The sequence below is a fragment of the Chelonoidis abingdonii genome, chromosome 3 (assembly GCF_003597395.2).
Source record: "Chelonoidis abingdonii isolate Lonesome George chromosome 3, CheloAbing_2.0, whole genome shotgun sequence".
NCBI lineage: Eukaryota > Metazoa > Chordata > Testudines > Testudinidae > Chelonoidis > Chelonoidis abingdonii.
The window spans coordinates 216,401,453-216,421,221 of NC_133771.1; the positions used below are offsets into that span (position 1 = coordinate 216,401,453).

Consider the following 19,769-nt stretch of genomic DNA (forward strand, 5'->3'; position numbering starts at 1 on the left):
GTGACTAAGCACTGCAGTTATAAAATAATAATACAAATGTAAGAATCAGGAAATAACCAACTGGTTTCGTGCCTTTTGCAATGGGGGAAACGGTTACATAATTCAAATTTGGTAGCAAACTTATCTGGGTCACACCTGGAGCTTGGAAAATCACTGCAGTAAAAGACTCATGGCTGGCCTGGGTCAACTGACTTGAGCTTGCAGGGCTCGGGCTGTGGGGCTATAAAACTGTATGGTAAAACGTTTGAGCTCCGTCTCTCAGATCCTGCAAGGGGGGCAGGTCCCAGACCCCGGGCTCCAGCCTGAACTCAAATGTCTACACTGCAACTTTGTACCCCTGAGAGCCCAAGTCAGCTGACCTAGGCCAGCTGTGCGTCTCTTCTTGCAGTGTAGACATACCCTCAGTTCTGGTTTTATAGCATCAGGCTGTTACCAAGGTTGCTCAGGAGCCAGATCTTAGTTCTTCTGATGGAAATCCAGAGTGTCTCAATGAGCACAATGGAGTTGCTCTGTGTTTGCACCAGTAGAAATCAAAGCAAAACCTGCCCCAAGCTCTCGTGTTCAGCCACCAGGAGACGGACCCTCTTGTGTAGCACTGAGCAAAGTGTGAGGGGGAGCTTTGCCCAGCAGAGGTGAGAGCCCATCTCACTCAGATCCCATGCATTTCATCTCCCAGGTTAGCTTCCTGTCACTGACAGGGGAAATCCTCCTGCAGTCCACCTGAATTTCTGCTTGGTCTTGCTCTGGCCTGTGAAGATTGTGAGGATGGCTGGTGAGAAGCAGTGGCTAGGGGATTCCTGTCCCTTGTGGCATTTCTGTTATCCAGGTCTGAGCCACTCTGTGCTGGTATGTAGGGACACACTAATGTGTGGCTGACATGCCAGCTCTGCTGACTTTCAGTGCCTGCAAGACAGCCAAAGCAGAGGGCTCACTCCCCTTTGGCATATGGGCCCTTTAAACTTCCTGGGATGGCTGGTTCATCAGCACATAGATTCCAAGGCTTGAAGTGACCCTTGTGATCAACTAGTCTGAATGTAACTGGCCAAGTGCTCCTGGGAATTTGAACCCCCAATCCCCAGCGGGTGCCAACAGCCTACCTCTAATCCACTAGTCTGACCTCCTGCATAACGCAGGCCATAGAACTGCCCTGAAATAATTCTTTTAGAACAAAGGCATATGTCCACCTTATGTCTAGTCTCAATCTCCAGCCAAGGGATGGTGTTAGACCTTTTGCTGCTAGATTGAAGAGAGATTTGTTCCCCAGGTAGGTATTTTTCTGCACATTATACACAACTAAAAGGTCTCAGAGAGAAACCAAAAGCTTCTTTTTTGTCAGCTGAGATGAGAGTCCCTTTTAGTGCTAGCAAGTCATCGCAAAACTTCAGCACCTTCCTCTTTTACAAACGAAAAGAAAGTATTGCCTCGGAGCTCAAAATGCTGCACGCAGGAGGCTAGAATCTGCCATGGAATCTGTCTGATATGATGCAACTCAGACATTGAAACCTGCAGGTCTTTTACAGCAAGACAGCTTCAGGGAAAACAGATGGGCTGGTTAGCAAGGTTTAGTCAAATTCCAGTTAATTAGGCAATGAGAGAGGAGACATCAGGATGTCAGCCCGGTAGGCGGAAGATGCACAGACAACCTTAATTCAGTGTTTCTTAACCTTAGAGTCCTTGACTTTGCAACCTTAATGTTCTTTTAATGAAGGTTTTGTAATGTAATTTCCTATTATTTAAAAAAAAAAAAAAAGCAAAAAAACAACAATAAAAAAACCCCGGAAACTCCCTCATGTAGAAGAACTACATTAACCATCACCTTGGGTTCTCAGCAGGGTGCAGATCTTCAGGCTACATCCACAGGTGGAGCTCGGCCGGGATGTGATTCCTAGCAGCAGCATGGGCTAGCCTCCCTGAGTACAGACCCATGGGGTCCAGGTAGGTTTGTACTCGGCACAACCAGCTTTTGTCACTGCTCAATGCTGCCCATGCACTACTGTTTGTTAGCATGGTCATTTCATGAGAGTTTGCACAAGTGTGTCTGTGTGAGCCGGGAATCACGCCCCTAGCTCCAACTGTAGATGTGTCCTCAGAGCCACCGCATGGCTGTCTCCCACGTGAGCTAAGGAGTGGCTGGTAGCAGTATGTGGGTCAGCTGATAGAGGAGGCTGATCAGGGCGGGTGCTATGGATGCCAGTGTTCAGTGGTGCAACGTCCTCATTTGTTTGTTTTTTGTGTGACTATTTTGCTTGAAGGCTTTTTCTCGCTTGTGCCTTTTGCACTGGGGTCAGGGACTGGGTGCCGAAAACAATTTCCACTCTGCTGCCAAAACACACCTGCCAGCCCTGCCCACATCGCCGCCAGAACTCATTCCTCGGCATTCTGCGCTGCATTCTCATGCCCAGCACAACAGCAGCCGCCAAGAGCAGCAATTTACAGGGGCCGTCCTGCTCACCCCCTACTTTCTGGCGCATGCTTAGTCACTCTGTGGGGATGGCGCGTGCCCATGTGAGGGGCTGGAGCATGCTCAGTGAAGACAGAATCAGTGCAGAAGTCACGGCCAAACTCTAACATGTCTCTACCGAGCATGTGCCAATGGAGATTTTTCAGAGGGTTATAATTCAGATACCTTTGGGCATTTTCTTCCTTAGGGATGGCAAAAGGCACAATCAGGGCAATCCCCTGGCCAAATTTCAAGTCCCTGCTCCAAAGCCAGGAGACGCTGGAGATTCTTTATGCAACAGCTGTAAGCCTTTTTTTTTTTTTTTTTTAAATGGGCAAAACAATGCATTGCCTCTGAACCTCCTTCACTGCAATGGTGAGCTGGTTTAGCTCAAAGCTCCACAGAGCTCAGCCTGGGCAGACACCCAGTGGGGAATATTTCAGCCCAAACAGTTAAAGTTTGGCAAAGTGATAACCAGCTAACTCCAGGGGTTTATAATGGGATGGGTCAGGCAACTTTAAAGAAAGCCCTCGTTGCCATCTTCCTAGACTGTAATATATCCTTTAAATGTCAGCGTTTTAAAAAGGTGAAAAGAATCCTCCTCCGTCTCGGGGAGATGTGAAACGTTCCATGCCAGGCCAGTACATGAGCAGCACCCTACAGGTGTTTAGCCAGGGTGGTGCTGAATGATTAATACTCATCAAGGCTTTATAATTAAATGGCTCATTAGCAGAAGCTCCTTTCCTCACAAGAGGCTCTACATTCACTGTTCTGCAATGCTCCAATTGGACATTGAAAATTACAAACGATAATCTAGCCTTGCGTTTGTTCAAATGAGGGGTTACCTGAACTCTGAGCAGCATCAGTTTGACTGAGGATGATGAATTTCCTGACCCCTAAACTTGACTGGTTAGAACAAGGAAGCAGCAAATACTGCCTAGAACAGGACTAAATCATTGCTTCATCGCTCAGCGTCCTGTGCTGTAGACGGAGTGGAAGATGGTGCAGAGCGATAAGACTGTATTTTGTGGGGGAAGGAAAACAGAGGCAAAGCGTGCAAGTTTGTTTTGGAAAACACAGGTGGTGAAAGTAAACAGAGACAGACTCTTGGCTGCTGTCTAGACAGCATGTAGCAGTTGTATGGAATTGCTGTGAGCCCAGGGAACTTCCTTGAATGCTATCTATTCATGAACTTAACATTCGTGACCAGCATTTCTCTAGTAACTGGGCTTAAAAGAGAACAAACTGGCTAGACTAGTATGGCAGTGACCTATTCTGAACACTTTACTGAAGGGTGTGTATTCAAGCAGATGAAATCAGTGATTCTTTTTATCCAACATTATCGTGATTAACTTTTATTTCCCACTTTAGCTTGGGACCCAAAGAATTTCTGTAACAACTGTTGAATTGTATGTAAAATGTTGACAATTCTACAGAGTTTACATATTTGCCATTAATGATTTTTTAAAAAATACTTGGGCTACACGTCGCAGAATGAAATGAAAGACTAATGGCCACACAGTGAATAATGAACTGTGGGCACTACAGAGCTGTGCTGGGAAAACTGACCAGGACACACAGAATCAGCAGAAATGCCACAGGTCATTCATAGATTGGGATCCCCCCGTCATGCATTAATTTTTAAAACTACAAAGAGACTAAAAAGAAGCTAAAATAATGATCCTGCTGTGACTGAAAGCACTCCTGTTTTCACACCTTACGCACCATTGTAACAATCTTTGTACAGGATATGCCTTGTTGAGGTATCATTTGAAAACGAATCGCTCACCGGTCAGTCACATCATAGTGACATGTCTGTAGCAACATGATATGGAAAGTTAAGAAATCCCCCTGTAGGAGGGTGTTAGCATGTGTCCAAAGCCACACAGCCCAGCCTAGGGCAAAAGGATCCTGAGATAGCAGCAAACAGGACAATTTGCATGTCAGCAAACACAAATAGGGAGGGTGGGGGAAGAGCATGGAGCCCCCCTTACCCCCAGACTCCGTGTCGCCTTCCTCATGTCTCTTGGAGGGTAGCACTCAGAAGAATCCACCTCAAGGGTTCACTGGAAGGGATGGAGAACCTCAAGCTCATGCTGTCTCTTCTCTTTCACCTAAATAGACAAAGGCACCAGCAGGTTTGGGCCCCTGGCAGAGGTCCTGAGCAAGGAGAGGTCAGCAGCCATCTTGCTGGCAGACGGGGGCGGGTGAGAAATTCAGAGCCTGGAACCCAAACTTCTTAGATTAAGTTTAGACTTTTAGATGTGTTTTCACTTGTAGTTGCTTGTCACTATTCCTAACTTTGTCTCTCATAGTTGAATTCCCTTAAAATCCTACCTGCTTTTCTTAATAAACTTTGTTTGTAATCTGAACCAATCTAGTGTCATGTTTAAACCGAACTGTGTGGTAAATCCAGTTAGTCGCACACTGTTGGTATTGACCCTTTAGGGGGCAACAGATCTCTAATATCTGCACTGCTGAGGAGGGGGCTGGACAGTGCAGAACAGAGGTTTGGGGGAAAATCTGGAACTGGGAGTGTATTGGTCTCACCCTGTGTGTTGTAACCAAGGTTGGTGGAAGCTGGTGCGTTGCTGACAGGCTGCTGGGGTCAGAGATGCTGGATCAGGACTGCAGCTATGTGCAGAAACTCAGGGTGTGACCTTCAGGCTGGCTGTGAGTGGCCCAGGTTGGGAGCTAGAGCTGCAAAGCTTTGTGAGGCCTGCAGGGTGACAGGGCAGGTGGTGATCCATCCCTTCACTGTTTTGGATTGCACCCCGCAACGTGACCATGGCATAGTCAAAGCAGAATTCATACAAAGCTTGTTATTTTAACTAAGATTTACACTTTCAGCCCCGGGTGTAACTGTTTTAAGTGATTCTCGGGTGTGAAGGCTGAGAACAGCTTGAAGAAAGGATATAGTTTTATTATTTTCTGTTTGTGTTGGGTAAGGGAAATGGACCAAAAGTAAAACATAAACTTGAGAGTCAGCAAAGCAGAAGGGAGAGCTGGTCAGGTTGGAGAATGAGTGGAGAGACAAAGAACGTGAATACCAAAAGAGATGAGCCAAGCAGAGGGAGGCCGAAAGGCAGCAGCAAGAAGTGACACACTGGCGAGCCATAGAGCTGAAAGAGGTAGAAGCCCAGGGCAATAAAAAGGAAAGGCTTCCTGCCCAGGGCATAATGGACAGGCAAGGCAGATTCCACTCTTCCCCGGTGCTCCCTCCGTCCCAGGAACCCCAGCGGGGATAAGTTGTGCCCTGCGTACAAGGAAGCAGATTGTATTGAAGCATACCTCATGAAGGACATAAAGTTCCAGAGGGACAAGGAAGTCCCCACAATGATTGTAAAACTCTCATATAAAGCTTTAAACGTATTCAATGAAATGCCGATTGAACAAGGTTTGCTATGTGCTGGATTTAAAAAGCTGCCTTGCAAAGGTTTAAAATTACCACCAAGGTGTACGTGTGGAAATCTAGAACTCTTGGCAGAAGTGCTGGCCTGAGCATAGAATGTGTGCCGATAAAATATGTTACCCTATGGGCAAAGGGGAAGGGGGCTGAGGACTATGGCTCAAGGGGGCTGAGGACTATGATCTGTTCGCTCAAGAACGTTTCTGACGCACATGTTCTGAGAGAGGTCTGAGACAGAACATGGGATAAATCTTTAAATTCTGCACAGGAAGTTGCCATCCTGGGCAATTCCATTGTAAAGCCCCAGTATCTAGAGAGCACCAGACACACAAAGAGAGGCACAAGTCTGGTGTTAAGGGGGACCCTGTTTTAGCCCTGGGAAGGAGGAGGGTGGCTGAGAGGCCAGGTACTCACCTCCCCAGAATCATTCCCATCGCAGACACCCTGGGCAGGAAAATGGTCCAAGAAGGTGCTTCCAGTGCTACTCCACTGAGCACATGAGGAATCGTTACCCAAAACTAAGAGAAATTAACCCCACAACCCATCCAAAGGAGGCTAATGCAGCTGTCCTTAACACAGGACCCCAAGAGATACCTGCAGCTGCTTGGATGAATTTGGTGAGGTCTGGCTTGTGGGGGCAGACATGGAATTTATTAGAGCTGCCAAGGCAAATGGTGAGAATGCCTGGGATGGAGAGACTCTGGGGCCCAGATTGGGCTGCTCAGGGGAAGCTTGATGCAAAAGACTGACGTGCTGCCTGGCCAGGAAGTAGAACTTCTGGCCCTGGGGAAACATAAATTCCTCATGCCTTTGGCTAAGGTGCCTTAGAGGGTGACTTGACAGGGAGGCTGCTAAAGAGTATCCCCCTGGAAATGCTGGTGGGACGCGATATTTTGCACATGACTAAGGCTGTCAGTGTTGTCACCTGTGGTAAAAGGAACTAACCCCTGCCCCTGAAGACGCTGTCCCAGTTGTCAGCTGCCAGTGTTTTGCAGATGAATGAAGGGCAGACCCCACTCCTGAGTGCAGACCTCCTAGAAGGGAACTGAAGAAGGGAGATAGGAGCTTCCCTGTACAACAGAAGCCCTGGAAAGCCTGACAAGCTGCTGATTGTGCCTGACCAACGCCATGGGAAATTAATGTTGCTGGCACGATTGTCCTTTTGCTGATTGCTTGGGGCATAGAAAACCTGCAAGAGGTTAAATACGAATTTCTGCTGGCCAGGGATGCAAAATGGAGTGAAGAACTATTGCAGGTCTTGTGAATTGTGTCAAAAATGGAAAAGACCGGCAGTAACCCAGAAAGGCTCCTACACGCCTTGCTCATGATACATTTTCTAGGGTAGCAATGGACATTGTAGGCCCTATGCCACACCCTACCCTCAGGGGGGAGAAATGTGACTTGGGAGTGGTGGATTTGCCACTAGAAATCCTGAAGCAGTTGCTCTAACTAACATAAAGGCTGATTCTGTGGCAAAATCCCTTCTCACAATTTTTAGCAGAGAGGGTTTCCCTAAAGAGGTTTGATCTGACCATGGGTCAGATTTCATGTCTCAGCTATTCAGTGAATTATGGAAGTTAGTTGTTACACACACACACACACACCAAAGACTACCCCCAATCACCAGGAGACAGATGGTCTGATGGAGAGGTTCAAAGGAAGTCTAAAATCTATGCTGGGAATGTATGCACTTAAGGGACCTCAGCGCTGGGACAAAATGTTACCCTGTGTGCTATTTGTTTGTAGAGAAGTGCCCCAACAGTTGATGCCCCATTTGATCTTCTATATGGAAGGAAAGTGAGTAGGACCCTGGATCTCAGAGACTCCTGGGAAGGGAATGCTGAGGCAGAGGGAGAGCCAGTAAGTGAATATGTGCAGAGGTTCTGGCAAGAGTTAAAGGACTTGATTGCAATGGTTCAGACTAACTTTGGGAACTGGCATACTTGAAAACACACTTTTGGAATGGGGGACTTGATGTTCGTCTTAAACCTTGTGAGAACATCCAAAATGCAGAATGCTTGGGAAGGACCTTTTGAGGTGATAGAAGAGGTGAAGGAAGGTACATATCCTGTTCAGAGGCCCTGTCATAAACAGATAGTTAAGGGTTAATGTCTCTTTTACCTGTAAAGGGTTAAGAAGCTCAGTAAACCTGGCTGACACCTGACCAAAGGATCAATAGGAGGACAAGATACTTTCAGATCTTGGTGGAGGGAAGTCTTTGTTTGTGCTCTTTGTTTTTGGTGTTGTTCGCTCTTGCTACTAAGAGGGACCAAACGTACATGCAGGCTCTCCAAATCTTTCTGAATCAGTCTCTCATGTTTCAAACTTGTAAGTAACAGCCAGGCAAGGTGTGTTAGTCTTATGTTTGTTTTCTCAACTTGTAAATGTTTCTTTTTGCTGGAAGGATTTTGCCTCTGTTTGCTGTAACTTTGAACCTAAGGCTGGGAGGGTGTCCCTCTAGTCTGTATGAATCTGAGTACCAAGTAAAGTATTTTCCATCCTGATTTTACAGTGATAACTTTTACTTTTTTTCTTTCTTTAATTAAAAGCTTTTTTTTTAAGAACCTGATTGATTTTTCCTTGTTTTAAAATCCAAGGGATTGAGTCTGAACTCACCAGGGATTGGTGGGGCGAAAGGAGGGGGGATGGTTAATTCCTCCTTGTTTTAAGATCCAAGGAGTTTGGACCAGTGTGAAACCTCTCAAGGCAGCCCAGCTCAAGGCAACCCAGGGAAGGGAAAGTTTTGGGGGGACAGAAAGTGCCCCAGACACTGAAATTCTGGGTGGTGGCAGTGTTACCAAATCTAAGCTAGTAATTAAGCTTAGAAGGGTCCATGCAGGTCCCCACATCTGTACCCTAAAGTTCAGAGTGGGGAAAAAACCTTGACAGGCCCTATAGTAATGATGTCCCACAGCTGGTATACGTAAATATCCTGAAAGCCTATCACAGCAGGGCAGCCCTGGTAAACATGATCTGTTGTGTAATAGGGGAAACTGAGGCACACCACCTCATGGATCTGATGGCTGAATGCCAGACTGACTCCGTCTCTGGAAAGCATTGATATCTGCAGTGCACTAACACCAGCTGGGAAGACGGAGGTGTTACCTGGGCACTTACGGCACCAATAAGGGTTTTCTAGCTAGCCAAGAGAGGCTCACTTGCTGACTTGTAAGCTCATTAGTATCACAGCCACCTCTGGAGAGGTAGAAGAGCAAATTTGTACAGAAATACAAAGCAGGCTGGACCTAGGAGCGATTCAACAGTCTGACAGCTCTTGGGCGTCACCTGTGGTCTTGGTCGCTAAGAAAGACAACACTGTAAAGTTTTGTTTTGATTGCAGGAAACGCAGTGCTGTCATGGTGCCAACAGCTTTCCATGGAATCGTAGGACTGGAAGGGACCGCACCTAGTCCAGTCCCCTGCACTCATGGCAGGACCATCCCTGACAGATGTCTCTTCTTAAAAATCTCCAGTGATGGAGATTCCACAACCTCCATCCCAAGCCTAGATGATATGCCAGATATTTTAGGCAAAGCTAAATAGCTCGGCTCTTTTGAGATAGTTAAGGAGTACGGGCAAATTCCTTTAGATTAAGATGATGAACATAAAAATCTGCTTTTATTGCTGATATGGGACTTTCTACATTCAGCATGTTGCCATTTGGGCTAATTAATGCAGGAACCACTTTTAAGAGGCTAGTCAGCCAAGTGTTACATGGATTACAGGACTTCGCACGGGCCGATGAGGATAGAGATGTGTTCAGCAATTTTTGGTCTGATCACAAGAAACACATGTACATTGTGTTGTCAAAGCTCAGAGGCTGATCTTACTATAAAAGCCTCTAAATATAAAATTGGAGCAGCCAGAGTTCCTTATTTGGGATCCTGGGCAGGTGTGATCAAATGTCGCCTGCTCCCTTAAAGACTGAAAACCTGTTCTGGCCAGTCCAGATGTCGAGCTATGTGCAGATGCTGTTCTAATGCAGTTGGGGGAAAGAACAAGAAACACCCCCATTGCTTTCTTAAGCAAGAAACTGACACCCACTGAACAGAATTCTGTTGTCCTAGAGAAAAAAGGTGATGCCATTGTGTGGACAGCCAAGCCATTCTGGTCCTAATTTTCAGCTAATAACTGATCCTTCTCCTGTAGTCTGGTCACACCAAATGAAAGGCTGCAAATCCAAACTATTGTGATGGAGCAACATACTCCAAAAATATGACATGGGAACTATTCATGTAAAGGGGAAAGAAGACATGGTGGCAGATGCCCTGTTCAAAGAGGGCTCTGACCTGTTGCCTCTGGGTCAGCCAGTGGCTAACCCTCCTGTGGGTTTGTAAGGGGGCAGGTGTGACCAACAGCACCCCTGTTTTTACACCCCACACACCACTGTAATAATCTTTGTACAAACTATGCCTGGTGAGGTCATTTGAAAACGAATCACTCGCTGGTCAGTCACATCATGGTGACATGTCTGCAGCAACATTCTGTGTCAAATTAGGAAATCCCCCTGTAGGATGTTGATCGCACATATTCAAAACCACACAGCCCAGCCTAGGGCAAAGGCTGTCAAACAGGCCAGTTCTAAACAGAGCCATGTGTGTTTACCTTGACTTCCATATAAGTAGTAAATAGGGTTCTAAGACAGTAGGAGACTAAGCAAATCTGCATTTCAAAAAACCCACATGGGAAGAAGGAGCATGGAGCGTCCTTCACCACCAGACCCCATGTCTCCTCCTTTACTGTTTGAATGGCCTTTTCTCTGAGGGGAAAAACCTTCTGAAGAATCCACCTCAAGTGTTCACTGAAAGGGGCAGAGAACCCCAAAGCTTGTGCTGTCTGTCTGTCTGTCTTTCTCTCTCTCTCTCACCTAACTAGACAATGGCATCAGTACATTTGGGCCTCTGGCAGAGGTCCTGAGCGGGGAGAGGTCAGCCACCATCTTGCTGGCAGACCAGGGGTGAGAAAGTCCATCTTAAACAGAGCCTGGAACCCAAACTTCCTAGATTACGTTTTAGATTTTTAAATGTGTATTTTCACCTTTAGTTGCTTGTAGCCATTTCTAAGGTTCTCTCTTGTAGCTGAATTCACTTACAATCCTATCTGATTTTGTTAATAAACTTGCTTTATTTGTAATCTGAACCAATCCTGTGCTGTGTTTGAAGTGAACTGTGCGGTAACTCCAGTGAGAGAAGCACACTGTTGGTATTGACCCTTTAGGGAGCAATGGACCTTTAATATCTGAACTGCCCAGGACAGGGCAGGACAGTGCAGCACACGCGCTGTGGGGAGAATTCAGGACAGGCAGTGTGTTGGGGTCACCCTGCAAGTAGTAACCAAGGCTGGTGGAAGCCAGAGTGTGGCTGATGTGGTGCTGACAGGCTGCTGGGGTCGGAGCGGCTGAACCAGGGCTGTAGTTACACATAGACACTCAGGGTGTGACCTGCAGGCTGGTAGACTGGCTGGGAGTGGCCCAGGTTGGGAGCTACAGCAGCAAAAGCATTGTGAGGCCATCAGAGTTACAGGGCAGGCGGTGACACAACCCCTCACTGGTCTGGACTGCAGCCCAGAACGTGACACCCCCTCCTTTCTTTCAATGGATTTTAGTCTGCAAAATTAAACTCACGCATGGCAGGTATTCAGCTCGTGTTACGCACACAGCAGTTACTCAGGCTTCACTATGGCGCAGCTGTGGCTCAGAGTAACATTTCCAAAAGCACCTATGTCCCATTTTCAAAAGTGATCCAGGCATCTCGGGGTGGGGGGGAATATTTAATGGTACTTAGAAGCCTCAAGAGGCACATAGGTGCCTACATAACTTTTAAAATCTGGCTGCTAAGAGCTAGAGTCCCATTGGCTTTCCATGAGATTTAGGATCCCAAGTACCTATGTCACTTTGAAAATGGGTCTTATTAGCCTAAGTCATTTAGGCACATTTAAAACATTTGGTCAAAAGCTAAAAATTGGCCAGTTTTAAACAAGGACCCTCTTCGACGGAAGCCGAGCTGCGTGTTTGGGTGAGACTGACGGCAATGGAAACAAATCCAAATGTCTGATTTTCTGTTCAACACGCTATGCACAAATCACCACACGTGCTAATTCCTGCAAGAGTTTGTGATGGGGACAGAGCTCCAAAGTTAACTCACAAGTTGGTCCTTTGTTTTCTTTTTATCAGTCCAACAGAAGAAGTCCTTTAAATATGTAAATACACTGAATGTAACTGGACACCTTTCGGTGAGAACTTCATCATGGCACTGTTGTTCTTTGAATCATCCGATTGTGCCATCTCATCTGTTCCCGGCCTGCACTTTTGCTTAACTTAATAAATATTTACAATGGCCACTTATCAACCCATTTATATTTTCAAAGTCATATTTTAGTGATTGCTAGAGAATATTGTTCCAAACCACAGTTGATATTATCAGCTGTCTGTCATGTATTATTTGTGGTGAAATAAAAGCAAAGGCAGTAAGTGGGTGGGGAGGAGTGAGACTACGACAACAAGCCATTTGCGTGGTTGGTTGATACATTCTGTGAAATACAGCTGGCAGTAAAGCACTGGGAGTGGCTCTGAGTGCAGGGCATGCAACAGACAGGAACATGCTTCACCTGCCAAGATGAAAATGAGGAACACAGGCAACTGAAACAGCAGAAAAACGACTCCTGTGAGAGACATCACCAACAGAGGAGAGGAGGAAATCCCAGCGATGGACTCATTCTTCTTCTAGGGCTGTTTGCTAACCCCAGTTAGTTACAGAGGTTATTTTAGCAGTATGCTTTCCCCAGAACCTGTCCCGTTTTAACAGGCTGTGGCGCGCCCTGTGAAACCCTTCACAGGCAGATCGATTTCAAGGCCAAGAGGGCCTGTTGTGATCATCCAGTCCAGCCTCCTGCATTACACAGGCCAGACACTTACCCAGTGATTCTGTAGAGTATCCAAGGTCCATACTGAAGGCCAAAGGGCAATCCAGGCCTTTCTCTGTACCACCAGCACCAAGACACATGCTGTGGTCCAGCTGAACTATGCTCATTGCTTTACTGGAAGGCTGGCCAGCAAAGGTGATTTTAAAGCCCTTTTTATGCTCCCCTGGGCCCAGCTGAGGCCCAAGCCAGTTCCTAGCATAAATGGAGTGTCCATGGCTTGAAGGGACACTGTGCTCATCCAGCTGCCCCCTGTATCGCACAGACCCAGAACTGCCCCCAGTAATTCCTAGAGAAGAGCTTTTAGAAAAACATCCAATTGCAATTTAAAAATTGCCGGTGAAGGACAATCCACCATGACCCTTGATAAATTCTTCCAATGGCTTGTTACGCTCATCGTTAATGCACGTCTTCTTTCCTGGCAGAATTTGTCTAGTTTCAACTTCCAGCCATTGGATGGTGTTAGATCTTTCTCTGCTGCACTGAAGAGCCCATTATTAAATATTTGTTCCCCAGGTAGATACCTATAGATTATGATCAAGTCAGCCCCATCTCTTTGTTAAACTAACTAGATTAGATTAGATTGAGCTCCTTTGTTTTATCATCATAAGGGTGTGTCTGTACTTAAACGCCAGAGCAGCACAGCTGTAGCACTTCAGTGTAGACAGGAGGGGTCCTCCCCTCTGTGTAGGTAATCCACCGCTCTGAGAGGAGGTAGCTAGGTCAATGGAAGAATTCTTCTGTTGACCGAGCGCTGTCTACACAGCGGTTACATTGGTATAGCTATATCTCTCCAGGCTGTGGATTTTTCACACCATTGAGAGATGCCATTCTACCCATGTCAATTCTAGTGTAGACCAGCCCTAAGGCAGGTTTTCTAATTCTTAAATCATTCTCGTGGCTCTTCTGTGACCCCTCTCCAATTTATCAACATCCTTCATGAATTGTGAGCACCAGAACTGGACACAGGATTCCACCAGCAGTCGCACCAGTGCCAAATACAGAGCTAAAATAACCTCTCTGCTCCTACTCGAGATTCCCCTGTTTACACATCCCAGGACTGCAGTAGCCCTTTTGGGTGCAGCATTGCACTGGGAGCTCATGTTCAGCTGATTATCCATCACGACCCCCAAATCTTTCCGGAGTCACAACTTCCCAGGACAGAGCCCCCTATCGTGTCAGCCTGAGTTCTTTGTTCGTAGGTGCACGCATTTACATCTATTTGTATTAAAATGCACCTTGTTTGCTTGCACCCAGCTTCACAAGTGGTCCAGAGTGCTCTGTATCAGTGACATGTCCGCATCCTTATTCACCTCTCCCCCAATCATCTGGACAATGTATCAGTGAGTATTTTATGTTTTCTTCCACGTCATTGATAAAAATGTTAACTGGCACCGAGCCAAGGCCATTCCCTGCAGGACCCCACTGGAAACACACCCATTCAATGATGATTCCCCATTTACACTTACGTTGTGAGATCTACATTTAAAGCAGCCTGAGGGCTGATCAAACTTGCGTTCAACTTCCTAGAGCCCCACAGGGCTGTTCTGACTGGTGGGGATGAGCCAGGCACAGGGACACCCGCATCATGGCCTCTTTTGCCCAGCCATGTCTTTAGTGCTAGTAGCCAGGAAGGGAGTGGCATAGGACCAGTGTAGTGCCCACCAGAGTGATGGGGGAAAGACAGCACTGGCTTGAGGTACCACTGATGACTCCATCTGCCCTTTTCTCCCACCTGACCATTGTAACAGGGATTTCTCCAAAGGCCAGACTTTGCACAGTACAAAGCAGCTGGAATGTGACATTTCAGCTACCTAAGGAGTCCTGAGGTCCCATATAGAAATGGTGTCTTGACCCTTCGAGATCTTTGGAGCAGCTGGTGCACTTTGGAGCAGCTCTGAGACTACTTTAAGTTGCACTGTGGGCAAGACTGGCCCCGATCAGGCCCAGGAATGGATCTCCACTAAAATTGGGCTCTATCCTCCAGTCTAGACTAATGGAGATCACAGGGGAGACATAACAGTGCATGGTTTCAGAGCGGTAGCCGCGTTAGTCTGTATCAGCAAAAGCAATGAGGAGTCCTTGTGGCACCTTAGAGACTAACACATTTATTTGGGCACAAACTTTCATGGGCTAGAATCCATTTCATCAGATGTACGGAAAATACAGTAGCAGGTGTGTATATATACATAGGACATTAAAAGGTGGGAGTTGCCTTACCAAGTCTAATGAGCCAATTCAATAAACAGTAGAATACCACGGGAGGAAAAATCACGTCTGTGGTGGTAATGAGAGTGGCTCATTTCAAACAGCTGACAAAAAGGTATGAGTAACAGTAGGGGGAAACTAGTTTTTGTAGTGACCTATCCACTTCGGGCCTAATTTGATGGTGTCCAGTTTGCAAATTAATTCCAGTTCCGCAGTTTCACATTGGAGTCTGTTTTTGCAGAATTGCCACAACTGTGCATGTGTCCCTTCAAGGAAGTAACATCAAAGGTGGAACGAATTTACTCTGAGGGGTGTAGGAATAGTAACATAGACTTATGGCTTAAAGCGGGAACAATACCTGCTGGATATGAGCAAAAACATTCACAGAGGAGCGGGACGCTTTGGCGCAGACTTCCTAAGGGAAGGAGTTGAGGCGTAGTCATTGGAGAGAGTCAAGACTATATTGATAAATCTAGTGGAATTAACGCAGGGACGTCTAACCCAATACAGAGGGTCAGAATGGATGGCCCAAGTGATTAGGGAATTGCTGGGCTTTGCTGGGAATACATGTCAGCACGTTCTGTACAAGTGAGTGGTCGGGAGACTGCTGGGTGAAACTCTCCCTGAACTTCAGTCGTTAATTAGATGTAAATTGCTTCACTGCTCTGACTTTCTGGGCAACGTATCAAGATAAGAGCAGAGCAATTACCATCCGACTAAAATCACCTTCGAGTCTTGGAAGTGCTTATGGGAGCACGGTGTTCTTTTGCTGTGCTCTAAACCTGGGTTAATGGGGGCGGGTTCCATATAGCCCCCGCTCTCCCTCCGTTTTTTCTGATGTTCCAGGCGGCAGTGTGAGATGACCACTCAGCATGGGGCCTGATGCAGCTCCCAGAGAAGGAGGTGGGAGTCGTTCCGCTGGCACTGTGCCTCTGGCTCGGTGGTGCCTGGGTGGATGGGACACTGATACTCACCTGTATCCCGGAGTTGGGACAGGGAGCAACTGCTCTGCAAGCGAGTCCTGCTCCTCATCCCGCAGCTGCAAGCCACAGTAGCCAAGACTGCTGCGGAGTCTCTGTCCAGCCCTCCTGTGTTGTATGCTGCCTCGCCCAAACCACAGCTTCACCCCCCCCCCCCCGTGGAATCCCACAGGCGCCCAGTCCAGGTACAACTCCTCTGCTCTCACCCAGGGCAATGCTGGCATTAGGCCGTGCACGGAAATAACCTCTGTGCTCTGCTCCCCTAGCTTCCAGCTGCATAAACTCCACTACCTCTGAAGCATCTTGTCTGAGCACCTTATTGAGAGCCCCCCATGGCCTCCTCTTTGCTGAAGGACACACACACACTGTCGTTAGCAGCTCCGTTCTGGGCATCCATTCATCATGCTGGTTTCCTTCTGCATGAGCTGTTGTAGCCGATGCGTTTACAAGAAGGGGATCAGAAATGTACCCGTCTCACCAGCTGTGACCTTGTCCACACTACGGAGCTCTGCTGGCAGAGTGGCGCGGACAAAGCCCTCGGAGTAGACGTCATTATACCAGGATTGAGGGAGCCCAGATGAAATAAGCACTGATGTGCAACTTTGCTGGCCTGAGCTACACCCTAGAAGCTCCATGTGCAGACTTGGCCCTAGCCTCTCACTTTTGTTTTTAGGAATTCCAGTTTCATGTTTATTTTTCTTAATTCCAATGTTTATTTTGAGCCATGTTTCCATTTTTTAAAAATTCTTTGAGAAAAGCTTGGCGCTTGTGTTCTGTTTTCCTGTGGGTCCCTTTGCTGCGGTTGAGTTGTTTCTGTTGCTGCTTTCACTAGTGGCAGATTTAAAAAACCAAAGCCAAACAAACCTAGAGAGATGAATTTTGCAAAAGTAATCTGTTCAAAACTGCATTTTACAAACAAACTGGACACATTTCCCTTTGCTTCTCTGCTCCTCCTCGTCCCGCAGGCCAGCGCTAGTAGCCACTGCACACTGCAGCCATTGCATGGAAAACTTTCTCCGCAGCAAAGCTCCGGTTCTGTTGCAGGGAGGGAATTGGGTTGCCAAGGGCGGCAGTGCACTGAAGAACAGGCTTGTACGCCGCCCTGCAGGTCCAAGCACCAGGTGTCAGTCAGAGGCAGACCTGAAACAATGGAGGAAATTGAGAATGAAGGCTTCACCTGTGATAAAAGTGCTCTTTAGGGGCCTGGTCCAGTGAAGGGCCTGGTCCAGTGAAAAGCCTGGTGTCAGTGGGAGCTAGATTGGGCTCAACAGCAGCAAAGTTGCCTATTTGGAGCAGTGGAAATTGAGAGGCAGCAATAGCAAGGCAGAGGGCTCATATAAGGATAAGCCACAACCAACCAGCCTTCCCAGAGACAAGGCCTGTCAGGGCCATGCAACAGGCAGGGCCTCATGTTATCAGCCTTGCGTACGAACCCTGGCCAGTGTCATTCCCCACTGTGTGCTCAGTGCCCCACGTTGCTCTCTTGGCATTGGAGTTGAGTATCCATGGGCCGTCTGGTTTTCTGCCCAGCCTTTGCATGCCGCCCAGAGACGGCGCTGTGGGGAAGGATCAATACAACGGGATGGAGATGTGTTTTCTTCTCTTCCCCTTTCACTGCCCCCTTCATCTGTGCAAGCAGCCACCTGGGCCAGCCTGGCTCAGTCAAGGCAGGTGTTGAGTGAGGGGCAATTCTATTCGCTGGCTCTTCAGGGTACTGAGCACGCTGAGCGCTGTTCCAGCTTCCCATTGGACAGGATTATGCTGATTGCAGGTGGCCGGAAGTGAGGGTGGTGCATGTTCTTTTAGGGGAAAATGTTGCTGAAAACAAACAAAAATGGTTGGGTTTTCATTGACATTTTCAGTGGAAAATTTTGACTTTTCAATGAAAAATTTTAAGAAGGCTGAAAACTTCTGAAAACTGGGCGGAGGGTAGTGTGGGAGGCAATTGGCTTCTGGGTTTTCTGGTTTCCAGTGAACTGCTGAAAAATTTCAAGGAACATTTTCCATTAACATTTTTCTTTAGCTGAAAATTCCAATTTTCTGCCCCAATAAAGTCTAAACGGGGAATGTTTCAGCCACCCCTACCCGGAGCACAGGCTGAGTTCTGCAGCACAAAAGGGAAACTCTTACTCAGAGCCCTTTCTCGAAAGAGCGTGTTTGGAAACAACGCTGAGCGCCCGTCTCCTTGCTCCGTGGGAGAGAGCCCACAACTAGCTGCTGGGGTTGTGACAAGTGCTGAATCCTCCTGGGTTTCCTACAGGATGGTCATAAGGTGATCAAATGCCAGAGCTCTTCCAGCGCAGGCCAGAGCTCTTCCAGCGCAGGCATGAGGTTTGCAGGATTGCATCAGCCTATTGCCTGTGACGGTGCGGAGCTGTCAGGTTATGTTGTAATGTTCTGGCCATGTTTTAATAGAGCTTCTCTCACAAAGGCACCTAGAAACCTTCCCCCCAATTCGTTCTGAATCCCTTCCCTTGAGTATTACATCAAAGTCGGGGGTTCAGAGCCAGGGTCAAACTCAGGTGCTGCAGAGAGGAAACTATAGGTCACAGCCAAGAGCAAACGTTTTGGTAAATATCTTTAGGAAAGTCTCTCAGTTTGGAACAACCCTCAGCAACCACTCTCCTTCACCCTCTGGAGAAAAATCGCCGGGCCTGTCTCCCATTGCAGTGAAAACCTTCGCTCCATCTCTAAACAACTTTGTGTCATCTGCAAAATTTGCTACCTTACTGCTCATTCCCTCCCCCTCTTCCTCCCCCTAACCACTTTCCAGATCATTAATAATCATATTAAACAACGCAGGGCCTAGTATGGAGGGATGAGGCCCCACTGTGCCATGATAAACCAGAAGTTAGGGACCAGATGCAGGAATCATTGGCTGAGTTTCTGTGGCTGGGTTATGCAGGAGATCAGACAAGCTGATCACAATGAATTGATGAGAGGAGAATAGATTATTGGGGTTAAAGTTGATCAGGAAAGTGAAAGTACCAGAAAAGCTGCAATGGAAATATTTGTAGCGGTAAATCCTTCACATTCCAAACAAAGCAGTGACCCCCCAACGATTTAACAGTCCCAGGATCCATTTTTCACAAATCCCGTTTTTCTGTGCTGGCTGTTTGTTAGCTTAGTGCAGAATAACACAACGACCCCTCCGACCTCATGGGAACGTTACTCCAGAACACCAGCTAAGACTGTGGGGAGAAGAGCAAAGAAATGCATAAAATATCTCTCTGCTAATAATCCTCGTTTGCCGCACCAGACTCTCCAGGCAGCTGGCTCCCCCCACCCATGAAGAGATGCCTAACTCTCTCTCCATGTACAGCACAGATCCTGCTCCGCCTCAGTCTGCTGGGGAACCAGCCTTAAAAGAAAAACCCTTCGTGCCCAGCCAGACAAGGCAGCTCAAGATGAGCGTTCACTGGGCCCTATCCAACACCCGTATCAGTCAGTGGAAATTTCCCATCAACTAGAATGAACTTCAGTTCCGGCCAGACGCTCTAAAATACTGTGTGTGAAATCCTTTCCCCATTTATGCCTGAATCTGTAATTTTCACTCCATGCATCTGAAGAGATGCATCATGAGAGCTTATGCCCAAATAAATCTGTTTGAGGCCGGTGGCACCTTAAAGAAGCTAGTTGTTTTTGTGGATACAGATGAACAGGGCTACCCATCTGATCCTTTCCCCATTGATGTCAGTGGGGCTGGGATTTCACCCTGTGCCTTCAATCCCCGTCGCTAACTCTTCGGGCATGTTTACGCTGCGATAAAAGACTCGCGGCATGGCCGTGGCTGCCCCACGGAACAGTCTCCAGCT

At 47.3% G+C, this 19,769-nt stretch overlaps 1 protein-coding gene and 1 long non-coding RNA gene across 6 annotated transcripts in view; one reads left to right on the forward strand and one right to left on the reverse strand.

Annotated features, from left to right (window-relative positions):
* Nucleotides 1–19,769, forward strand: part of LOC116819120 (uncharacterized) — a 198,243-nt gene that overhangs the window by 109,773 nt on the left and 68,701 nt on the right. The window lies entirely within an intron of this gene.
* The window catches only part of BCL2L11 (BCL2 like 11), a 77,744-nt gene continuing 74,135 nt past the window's right edge, over nt 16,161–19,769 (reverse strand). Inside the window, exon 3 of the mRNA XM_032770597.2 lies at nt 16,161–17,094. Coding sequence (XP_032626488.2) covers nt 17,083–17,094 — 12 coding nt within the window. The 3' untranslated portion in view covers nt 16,161–17,082. The remainder of the gene's footprint in view (nt 17,095–19,769) is intronic.